The sequence below is a fragment of the Xenopus tropicalis genome, chromosome 1 (assembly GCF_000004195.4).
Source record: "Xenopus tropicalis strain Nigerian chromosome 1, UCB_Xtro_10.0, whole genome shotgun sequence".
Classification (NCBI taxonomy): Eukaryota; Metazoa; Chordata; class Amphibia; order Anura; family Pipidae; genus Xenopus; species Xenopus tropicalis.
The window spans coordinates 203,108,279-203,120,648 of record NC_030677.2 but is presented as its reverse complement, the minus strand read 5'-3'; the positions used below and the strand labels follow the sequence as shown (position 1 = coordinate 203,120,648).

Genomic DNA, 12,370 nt, shown 5'->3' with positions numbered 1-12,370 from the left:
AAAGACCCCTTATCCGGAAAATCCCAGGTCCCGAGCATTCTGGATAATGGGTCCCATACCTGTACTTGTAATATGAACGACGTTGCCCAAACGACTTCATTAGCCACGCAATAGCACCCTAGGATGCAGGATAGGCAATGAGATCACCCGACTGGGAAGGAACGTACTCACACACGCCCCCCATCACAAATGGAAAAGTCCTCGGCAAGTGGCCACGAAAAGCAAACTATTTTATAAAAGAAAATATCTCCAGAAAATGTTCTGCGAGGTTGCGAGGTGTTGAGCGCGCGGAACAGAGTCGCACATTGGCGTCAGACGTGTGAATGTTCTGCTAATGTTTTCCAGAAGTTGGCGATTGCCGTGGGACGTAAATATTCTATCGTTCCATCACTCACAGTGTCAGCCCTGCGGCAGAAAGGAAGAGCGCAAACGTGGAATCCCAAGAAGAAGAAATCAAAGGCGAGGGTGCCTTCAGGTCTGAAAGGGCTTGGGGCAAAATTGACTTTGCAGGATCTGTAGAATGTAAAGGTGCCTAATTTGGGACCTGTCCCACCTCCCTCCAACAGGGTTTGGGCACCTGGATGCTGGAACATGCACTGCATATATATTAACCCCCCAGGAACCAAATCCATACTGTAAGGCAGTGATCTCCAACCAGTGGCTCGGGGGCAATATGTTGCTCACCAACCGCTTGGATGTTGCTCCCAGTGGCCTCAAATCAGCTGCTTATTTTTGAATTTCTGGCTTGGAGGCAAGTTTTGGAAGCATAAAAACCACACATACTTCCAAACACATAGGGGCTACCAAATAGCCAATTACAGCTCTTATTAGAGAACCCCCAGGAGCTATGTTCATGCTCCCCAACACTTTTTCCATTTGAATGTGGTTCACGGGTATAAAAGGTTGGGGATCCCTGCTGTAAGGGGTCAGTACTATTATATCAACAAAGGGGAAGGGCCCTGGCACCCATCTGAACCCGCACCCAGGGCTTACGGTCTTTATCTGCCCAACCTGTGGGTTCCAGGTCTCGTAAACCTACTGGTTTGTGGGAGAAAGACCAATACAAATAAAGTGGCCAATTAAGCACTGCAAAGATAGTAACCTGGTTGGAATTCAATCTAAGACCCTCTAGACCCTGTATAGCTATTAGTCTATGATGGGCAAAGTTGCCTTTTTGTAGCATTATATGTTAACTTAAACAGGGTGTATTTTTCCCTTCAAAGGGTAACTAAACCCTAAAAATTAAGTCTACAACACATATTCAATGAGATCTTAGCAGCTGTTAAAAGTTGAGCTTTGGGGTTGTCACAAATTATGAAGCAGAAAATGAGGTTTGTCTGTCATATAATCTGATGCTAAAGGGCTGATTATCAAATTCCGATGCAAATTGCATTGGTTTCTGAGCTGCCATTTAGTATTTATCTGTATTATTTATAATCAGCCATATATTGTGACATTTATATTGTATATATACAGTATATAGTGAGTGGGCCCCTAAGCTCAGGTTATACTGTGCCATTTATAGTGTATATACACAGTATATAGTGAGTGGGTCCCTAAGCTCAGGTTATACTGTGACATTTATATTGTATATATACAGTATATAGTGAGTGGGCCCCTAAGCTCAGGTTATATTGTGACATTTATATTGTATATATACAGTATATAGTGAGCGGTTCCCTAAGCTCAGGTTATACTGTGACATTTATAGTGTACATACACAGTATATAGTGAGTGGGCCCCTAAGCTCAGGTTATACTGTGACATTTATATTGTATATATACAGTATATAGTGAGTGGGCCCCTAAGCTCAGGTTATACTGTGACATTTATATTGTATATATACAGTATATAATGAGTGGGCCCCTAAGCTCAGGTTATACTGTGACATTTATAGTGTACATACACAGTATATAGTGAGTGGGCCCCTAAGCTCAGGTTATACTGTGACATTTATAGTGTATATATACAGTATATAGTGAGTGGGCCCCTAAGCTCAGGTTATACTGTGACATTTATAGTGTATATATACAGTATATAATGAGTGGGCCCCTAAGCTCAGGTTATACTGTGACATTTATAGTGTATATATACAGTATATAGTGAGTGGGCCCCTAAGCTCAGGTTATACTGTGACATTTATATTGTATATATACAGTATATAGTGAGTGGGCACCTAAGCTCAGGTTATACTGTGACATTTATATTGTATATATACAGTATATAGTGAGTGGGTCCCTAAGCTCAGGTAAGTGACAGCAGCACAGAGCAGGGAATCAGCAGAAAAGAAGATGGGGGGGCTACTGGGGCATCTTTGGGGGCACAGATCTTCCCTGCTAAAGGGCTGTGGTTGCCTTGGGCTGGTACAGAAACCCAAAATATAATGTACAACATTTCTGCCCTACTTCTTTAGTTAGGCTTTAGTTCTCCTTTAAGGAATATAACATGGGAAAATAAAATTGGGAGGAAAAAGCATATTTTGGTTATGAATAGGCCCATGATTTCATGAGAAACAGCACAAGACTATCCACTCAGAGGCCCAGAGCTGGATTGGGTTTCACATTACCACAGGATATTCCTCATCTGCAATGAATGGCGGTATATACGCTGCTGAAAAGATCCTCCAACGGATTTGGAATCTGTTTCCGGACCCTACCTCCTACTGTTCATTTATTTACTGCAGCTGCTTAAAATGTTATAGCCTGTTTCAAGTCCCCAAGACCGAAAATGTGGAAAAAATTAACATATCCTTCGTGCGAGTGCGTGTTTTTATTTTTTATATTGTTCCTTTTTTCTCATTTTCCTCCGAATGTGGAATGGATCAAACGGTCAAAGGCTAACCTTAAAATTGACTGCGCTTGAGAAATTGGGCCTTTGTTCTCTTTCCGTTTTACACTTCAAACTTCTTACAGTTGTAAGAAAAAAAGAAGAAAAAGACCCCCTCGGTCTCTTTGATTTGCAAGTTGGGTTTTTGGAAAGGGAAAGAGCTATTTACGGATACTGTGAGTGTCTCACAGAAGGAATAGGCAAGTAGACAGGCAGAGGGACCTACAAATGCAAGCCTTAATGACCAGCATTCATTTTGAAAGCCCAGTATTGGTCTGAACTATTTCATCCAGGAACACCAAGGAGGCTGGTCAAGATGTCTAGGATGGCTGAACAACTTGGTTTCTTCAGACCGAGTTGGCAGTTAATAGACCCATGTATGGCGCCTTGTGATGACTTGATCTTGGCTACACATCTATCAGCAGGTTAGAAAATTCCATCGGACCTGGACTTCATCAACATATCAATGTGGTCCTCGCCTGTCAGTCCTCCATTAACATTCAATTGTTGGCCTAGGAGCCAAATTCTTGTATTAGCCTGATTTGGCTTTGCATATGGGTAGCCAAATTAGCGGATCTTAGCAAGTTTCAGGGTTGTGGGAAAGATGTTGACATATTTTATTGGGATCCCTAGACTGACTCCGGGTACTATCTGTATGTTCTCTTTGTGTCTGTGTCTGTTTCCTCCCAAAAACATATAAGAAGGTTAAGTGGATCCTGATAAAACTGCCCCTAGTGTGTGTGAATGTGATAGGGACATTAGATTGTAAGCTCCACTGGGGCAGGGACTGATGGGAATGTGATAGGGACCTTAGATTGTAAGCTCACTGGGGCAGGGGCTGATGGGAATGGGATAGGGACCTTAGATTGTAAGCTCCACTGGGGCCGGGACTGATGGGAATGTGATAGGGACCTTAGATTGTAAAGCTCACTGGGACAGGGGCTGATGGGAATGTGATAGGGACCTTAGATTGTAAGCTCACTAGGGCAGGGACTGATGGGAATGTGATAGGGACCTTAGATTGTAAGCTCCACTGGGGCAGGGACTGATGGGAATGTGATAGGGACCTTAGATTGTAAGCTCACTGGGGCAGGGACTGATGGGAATGTGATAGGGACCTTAGATTGTAAGCTCACTGGGGCAGGGACTGATGGGAATGTGACAGGAGGAACCCGACCACTTGAGTGAGTCCCTAGCCAGATTCCCGTGCCCCCGGAGCTGGGCTGGCTTTCGTTTGATTCTAGCTGCACATTGTTAACAGCCTGGTATATGAGTGAAGACAGATTAAGTTCTAATTTACAATAGGCTAAGAAAAAGCCGCAAGGAAAACAATACATGTAGTGTATTGGTCCCTAGGGCATAATATATGTTTCTCTGTAATGCCAAACTGAAGTGGTTTTTTTTTTTCCCTAGACCAATAAATACATCAAGGATTTTTTTTTTAAAGGGAACAATTAAAAAAATGCACATGGAACCATATTCCTTTTACTGAAGGGGAATGGAAACAACTGAGCCTGAATTCTCATGCACTAAAGTTCTTAATTAAAAAGAAGGGGGTGGCGGTGCCAGATGTATGTGTTTGCCTTCTACGTGATGCCCTTCTGGCCACCGTGCGTAGATCTCTATTACAGTGAAATCCTTACAGGTCTGATTATTGCCACTCGCAAGAGCTGCTCCTTTGGTCTTGACTCCAAACAAGCTGTGTTTTGCTTGATGTGGCCACCCATGCGGTGTGCCAAATGCGGCTTATCCCGGTGTTTGACCCTCAGGTCACATGGGTAGCCTGCGCTGTGATGCTGGTGGAGACATTGGAAACTATTTACCTACACGTATGCAGAACGCTACTGAGTGATCACAGTGAGCGGTCTAATAAAGGAGAGACAGACCAACTATTTCCTGCACCTCCCAGCACGTGTGTAATAGAAATTGTAGAGCCAGCAGTACTGTACAGTGTGGTTAAGCCCATGCACGGTTGTCTTCAGCCTTGCCTATCTATCTGATTGCTCCTACTCCCCTGGGCCATCATTTATTTATATCAGTCATAGAGGAGTGGAGGGCAGCTCACTGGGTTGGGTTGGTTTTAGTTTGGGAGAGGGTGGATTAGGATCAAGAAATAATCTTGGCACATAGGATCCCCTCAGGTATGAAGTCACACATCATTGGTCTACAAGGGTCTATATGTGCTAAATGTTGCAAAAAAGCTGAATTTAATTTGAATTATGAAGTGCCCAATGCTCAATGCTAAACAAAGAGCGTGGGGATATTTGCAGGATTTCGAAATTGGTGGTGGTTGGGGGCACTAAAGTGTTATGGCAACAAGGAAGGAAGCTGAGAGCCATCTTGTGCACAGGGATAAATGAGCATTTAGTTACATCTCTCCAACATGAAGCCACAGCCTGTACAGCAGTGGTTTTCAACCTTCCTAATGCCGCGACCCTTTAATACAGTTCCTCATGTTGTGGTGACCCCCAACCATAAAATTAATTCCGATAGTCTTAGGCGACCCCTGTGAAAGGGTCATTCCACCCCCAAAGGAGACCCGACCCACAGGTTGAGAACCGGTGCTGTACAGGAACATACCATAAAGACAGCATAGGGATTGTCATGTATTAAAAACAAGTCTCCAGGAACAACCTCAAAGTTAATTTTTAACTACAGAGATATGTACAGTATTTCACTATTCATTAGAAAAAAGTCCCAAAAGTTTGCTCATTGACTGTACAGTGAGATACCATTACTGAATCACTTCAGGCAAATCTTTAGGCTATACAGCCCCTTTAATACAAGTCCTGTGGAGCTAAGGATGCTTTCAGTGAACAAGAAAACCAGGGCATACACTGATTTAATAATAATACTGTATATCCTTACCATCAGGGAATGCCTGTTTGCCGAGAGGAGACCCGTTCCATATCCTGATCCAATGCCACCCATCGCCCCATTGTGAGAAGGACCTATTAGCCCATGTAACTCGCTGTGGCTTCCTGGCATGGCTGTTGAAGGCCCCACTGCGTGGTTCCGTAAGACGTGAATTGCATCATCTAGTCTTTCCAATCTGTCCTCAATTCGACTTTGCTGTGTCAGTAGGAAAAAAAATAAAAAAATTATGTTTAAGGTTATGGTGACCAAATAAATCAATACAAAAAATCCATTAATAACCTGTGATATATATCCTCATCATATGCGGGGCCATCAGTTAGAATCAGCCTATGGTAATGTCATTTGTGTCCCTGAACAAGTCTTAAATGGGACCAGTCACCCAGACATAAAAAGCTGTATAATAAAAGTCTTTTTAAATGAAACTAAAATTCATTTTTTTTTATTAATGCATCCATACCTATTATAAAAGCATTTAAAAATCCCAGCTGTCATTTATATATTGCCTGCCCCTTAATAACAGTGTCAACAAAATGGCACCTGCCTGCTTGCTGTGATTGCGTAAACCACCTAATCCACTGGTTTCCAGATTTTTTTCCGTTTAAGAAATCTAAAATTTGACCTAGACCACCTTTACTTGAAACAGTATTAAATATCCATGGAATATTCCCTTATGAGCCAAACAGATACAGTTCCAATAACATCTAAAGCAGCAAATCCGTATTCACCACCAATCTTCTCCGAAATGACCTTCAAGCTCAACTTTCAAGAAGCAAAATAGGCCTTCTCCCAAATCTCACTTTGTCTGGTCTTTAGGCTGCCCCCTAACTCATGAACTGGGGCCCCCAACACCACAATTTGGAAACCACTTATCTACTCCGTGGGTTCCTAAAGTCTATGCAAAAATGTTTTTTTACATTTTGAGGTCATCACCATTAATCTTGAGAGCTTGACATAGCACCTTCGTAATTGTATCCACCACCTTGTGGAGCTGGCAATTTCCACTCAGAGCTACTCCCCTTACAATATTAATGTTTTACCCCCTTACATTACAATAATAGAGGAGAAAACCTACTAGAGTGTGCAATGGGCCCTCGTAGTTTGGAGATGAGGAAGTCTGTCCTCCGTTCCTTGACCAAACAGCTGTGCTTGCTAATTAAAAGAAAAAGGTAATTAGAAGCTGAGTTGCATAAGCATCCGCTTAGTTAAAACTTTTTCGGTTGTTCAGCGTACATGCAAATTTCGCAGGCAGACTAGACATATGGAGACTTTCCAAAAACATACTTAAGGGAAGAAAAAAAAAAAAAAGAGTGTATTTTTATAGCAATGCCGAGAGACACGGGCTACAGCATTCCTTCAGGCGGCTATCAAAGGATTTAATTGACTCGGCAGGTAATACCTAGGAGAGATTCCAAAGTGGAGAAACATCTCAATATCCCAAAAAAACGCAGCAGAATGGGATTTTTGTCGTTCCAAGTTTCTGTTACATCCGGCACATTCTCTCCTCCAATTCCAGAGGAAAAAGGATGTGCTTATTATGCCTACAGCCCTGGCAATGTGCACCAATCCAACGCGCTCTGTGGGTTGCACCGGGTGTCAGAGGAACACTTAGTATTGCTGGATGAGTTCTCTCTCCGAGTGTTACTGTTCCCGGTAATATCTCATACCGGAACAGAACACAGATCACATATAAAATACCTAAATCTGCCTACAGTAGAGCTTTGTTACACTGAGGCCCTTTCTCTCAGCTGGACATGTCCTAAGGAAAGGTGTTGTTGCTGCTGAACTGTAACTTTGAGGGGGTGATTTATCCACTTTCCACCACAAATTCTTTCCACAATTCAAATTTTTTTTTTTTTGCACTAAAACTCCCAATATTCGAATTATGGTTCAAACACTCGATTGTTCCATATTTAGGTGCAAAAAATCTAAAAAAGTCACTAAGAGTTGCCCTAGGCAAAACCAAGCCAGTTTTTCAATGTGAGATTTTGGAAGTAAACATTAGTTTTTTTTATTCAAAGATTTATTCAAACAATTCCCTTTTTTTTTGTATTTGATGGTAACTAAGCTACGTAAAGCCATATTGGTGGCAAAAAAATCCTATTGCTTTATTTAAATTATTTACATTTTTTTAGACATCGAGAACCAGATTACAGAACAACCCCTTATCCAGACATGTACTCACAGACCCTGCTGGGATAGGATGGGAGTGGGACCTCCCCAACAGGATGGACACCACAGTGAAAGTCTCTCAGGGATAAATGCAGTCCATTTTTAGCTGGGCCTTGGTGTTGCCTGGTGAACACCAGACATGATGTCTCCTTGGTGGAGCAGTGGGCTGCCCTTGCTCACCAGGCCTATCTAATACCCCTTGGGATTACTATCACAGAAGCTAGTCTGTTACTTGCTGAGCCTCAATGATGGGCTATCTGCACCCTAGCTTCACCAACTAATGATTTCCTTAGGGCAGTGATCCCCAACCAGTGGCTCGGGGGAAACATGTTGCTCCCCAACCCCTTGGATGTTGCTCTCAGTGCCCCCAAACCAGGGAGTTATTTTTGAATTCCTGACTTGGGGGCAAGTTTTGGTTGAATAAAAACAAGATTTCCTACCAAATAAAGCCCCCTGTAGAGAAGTCCTTAGGGCTTGGACTTCTCTACTGAGGCCTACCTCCACCTCAGGCCTACTGGAATATCCAGCTCCTTCTATAAACAGAGTCTGGAAACAGATTGGGCACACGTTCCCTCCCCTTTTATAACCAGGGAACCAGGAAGTGATGTAAAACCCTTGGGAAATACTTATCTCCCACAGGGCATAGGTCAATGACATGAACTTCTTGAGAAGTAAAGGAAATGTAACACTATGGATCTTCTACAGTTGCTTAAAATTAAATGTATTTAATAGGCAAACAGTTGTTTTTTGGTTAATAACCCCTTTATAGGTAAGCAACCAAAGGTCTTTGAACTGGTTTCAGGTGACTCCCACAGCAGACCATGGGGGTGGGGGGGGGGATATTGGGCAATTAGCTTTCCGGTAAGTTACTAAAGATCATGGCGGCTAAAGTGCCTTAAATTCCCTGAGTGCCATTGCCTTCCAGCTTTCTCTCTCTCTCTCTCTCTCTCTTATTGCCTTCCAGCTTTCTCTCTCTCTCTCTCTTATTGCCTTCCAGCTTTTTTTTTCTCTCTCTCTCTCTCTCTCTCTCTATATATATTTTTTTTTACAGGCTAAAATAAGTAAGCAGGAAATATTCACAAAAGCACCATCTCAGGGGTAATGTATTATAAAACCCTTAAACATGCTTTACATTAAAGAAATGAAAATCAGGCTGCGGCAGAATTCCCACCAGTTATTAATAGCGGAACCCACAACTATTCCCAGAGCGTTACAGAAACAAGTTTTATAAATATCCGCGATTATATTGCGGATTCCAGCTTTAATCGGCCGCACTTTACTTGCTTCAAATACGCAAAATGAAATGTTTTATTGCAGAATTTATTTTACACGTAATGACTTGTTTATAAGCTTTTATTAAAAGTCAATGAAAATAAATCTAAAGAATGTTTCTTTTAAGGGGAACTCTGGCTTCTGAAAACACAGAAACCCCTAATATACATATCACTGTAATCTGTTTCTTCAAATATATTAAATTTTTTTTTTTTATATGCTGAAATCCAGCTGCAAAACAGTTCTTCTCTTTCTGTATCATTTGGCAGGGGAGGAGGGACTAAAACATTAATGTTACAAATTGTAACAACTTCCCCACAGCTTACAGACAGCATGCAGGAACTACATAACCCACAATGCATTGCACTGGGATGTTCCTTCCCTTATTGACATCACGTGTGCAGGGAATTGTGGGATTGGGAGGAGGCAGGCTGAAAGCAGGCTGAGGACAGGCGACTACTGTTACATTTTATTTGAATCACAAAGTAGTCAGCCAGATCAGCAGGGGAACAGGGGGCGGGGCTTAGGGAACTGTTCCAAACCATATTATTACATTAAAAATCATGAAAATGCTGTATATTTTTTATTTGGCGTATATATTGCAAATTTGCTTGACATTATGTTTACCTTTCAAAAAGTTGTGTTTAAGTGAAGTTCCCCTTTAAAGTTATTTAGCACTAAATTGGGCCTATGTAGACCCAATAAAAGAAGAGGCAATGTGATCCTCACCCAATGGGATTAGCTAACCTGCCCAACAGATATCTGATTTCCAGCCAGTAATCAAGCCAAGTCTCATTCATCAGCTTACTAGCTGCCAGCTCAGAAGGGGCTGTATATCCAGCTTACATGGGCCTGAGGACGGCTAGATTTACTTACACTTTTAAGCACAGCTCTGTCAGACGTTTGGAGAAAACTGCCCCTGCCAAGGGGGGAATGTATCACTGATCAGTATACCCTCCCGTGCTAACTGTTAATAACCCCCTCTATCCCACTACCTTTCCTCTTCTTCCCCCACTCTGATCCTACTTCTGTAAAGTACTGACAGATACAGGTATATGATCTGTTATCCAGAAACCCATCTCTGAATTACGGAAAGCCCACGTCCCATAGACTTCATTTTTTAATAATTCAAATTTTTCAAAATGATTTCCTTTTTCTCTGTAATAATAAAACAGTACCTGTACTTGATCCCAACTAAGATATAATTACCCCTTATTGGGGGCAGAACAGCCCTATTGGGTTTATTTCATGGTTAAATGATTCCCTTTTCTCTGTAATAATAAAACGGTACCTGTACTTGATCCCAACTAAGATATAATTACCCCTTATTGGGGGGCAGAACAGCCCTATTGGGTTTATTTAATGGTTAAATGATTGCCCTTTTCTCTGTAATAATAAAACAGTACCTGTACTTGATCCCAACTAAGATATAATTACCCCTTATTGGGGCAGAACAGCCCTATTGGGTTTATTTCATGGTTAAATTACTCCCTTTTCTCTGTAATAATAAAACAGTACCTGTACTTGATCCCAACTAAGATATAATTACCCCTTATTGGGGTCAGAAAGTCCTATTGGGTTTAAATGATTTTGTGGTAGACTTGAGATATAAAGATAAAATCTGTTATCCTAAAAAAAAAAAAAACCCAAACATTCTGGATAACAGATCCCATACCTGTAATGATTTGCCCTGCCCAGGCTTTATCTATTTGAACAGTGTCGTCCTGGCCAACCAAGATACTAGGAAAGCTTTTGGTGGGCCAGGATGCCAGTGAGCCCTTCTGCTCCTAACTACTTGGCGTATTTCATGGTTATCTGAACCATCCCTACATAAATATAATGTCTGAAATAACCATTTCTAAATAGTAGAAATAATAGAAGGAAAAACACTTCTGGGAATCCTTGAATTGATAAAACTATATAGGGCCAATAGCACAGATACATGGGCCGATTCTAGCTGCTGTAATCGGACCGATTTGGCAGCTAATCGGCCCGTGCATTGGCACTACCGACGGGCCTGACCAACCGATATCTGGCTTGAAATCGTCGAGATCTCTATCGGGCAGGTTTAAAAATCTAGTCGGATTGGGGACCGCATCGACGAGAACTGACTTTGCCTATACCCGTCGTTATAATTCAATCGTTTCGCCCCAGGGCCGAATTATCCTGGATTCTCCCGATATCGCCCACCCGTAGGTGGGGATATCGGGAGAAGATCCGCTCGCTTGGTGACATCGCCAAGCGAGCGGATCTTAAGGTGTATGGGGACCTTTATTCGCTTTAGCAAGTCATGCTCTATACATCCCTGCGCCTTGCCTGTTTGAGTTGCAGTAAATGGAAGCCCGACCTTCCTTTCAACCATAGAATCCCTGTAACTGTGTAACTGTGTCCTCGTGAAAAAAACCAGCACATCTGCTTCGGCTTAGCTGAATAAAATCACAGCCCCCCGGGGTAGCAGCAATGCAATAGAAGAGTATATTTTGCTTTAAAAAACATTTAAACAAACAAACCGCAATAGATAGAAAGGATTATGATAACCCCCAATCTATAGTGAAGGGCCACACTGACCAACGCTCTAGTAATGAATAATGAAATGATTTTAGAGTAATTAGAAAATGAGTATAGAGGGCACCCAAGGCAAAGACACTCCAAGTTGGGGGGGTGGTGTCCCACCATTGTGGGGCTATAAAAACACTGGGTACAGTCGCCACTCCTGCAGTCAGACGGGCTGGTATGGGGAAAGTAAGACTGAAGCGGTATGTGCACCATAGGCTTCTGCCTACCCCTAGGGAGGGGTTCCATACAGTACCTACCTGATAGAGAAGGTGGAGACCCAACTGGAGTTGATGGGTTTGATGAGAAACTGTTGTTGGTGTGATCTGGAGAATAAATCTTAAATTGGAAAGAGAAAAAAATATAAATGCCATATTCCATAGATAATCACCAAGGTGCAGTGGTTTAGTATCTACAGAAATCAACCGAGTCTGTCCCATATGCTAGAAAATCTATCAGTCACGGTGTGCATGAATAGCATCCAACAAGGCTACAAGCAAGGGCCACCAAAGTCATACACACTGGCATGGTCAAATGTTATCTGCAGTCTGATTGGCCAGTTTTCTCTAATAATGCAAAGGGACAATGTATAGCAAGAAGCATGCTGGCTTACAGAGGCAAGTGCTTTCCCCACCTCATGTCTCTAATAATGCAAAGGGACAACGTATAGCAA

At 42.2% G+C, this 12,370-nt stretch overlaps 1 protein-coding gene across 13 annotated transcripts in view; it reads right to left on the bottom strand.

Annotated features, from left to right (window-relative positions):
* Window positions 1-12,370, bottom strand: part of tcf4 (transcription factor 4) — a 263,386-nt gene that overhangs the window by 18,346 nt on the left and 232,670 nt on the right. For 7 of the 13 annotated variants that reach the window (XM_031899661.1, XM_031899677.1, XM_031899671.1 and 4 more), the window contains 3 exons: window positions 11,958-12,036; window positions 6,776-6,852; window positions 5,695-5,904 (listed from right to left, as the gene is read on the bottom strand). In XM_031899661.1, the coding sequence (XP_031755521.1) occupies window positions 5,695-5,904; window positions 6,776-6,852; window positions 11,958-12,036 (366 nt within the window). 13 annotated transcript variants of the gene reach the window in all.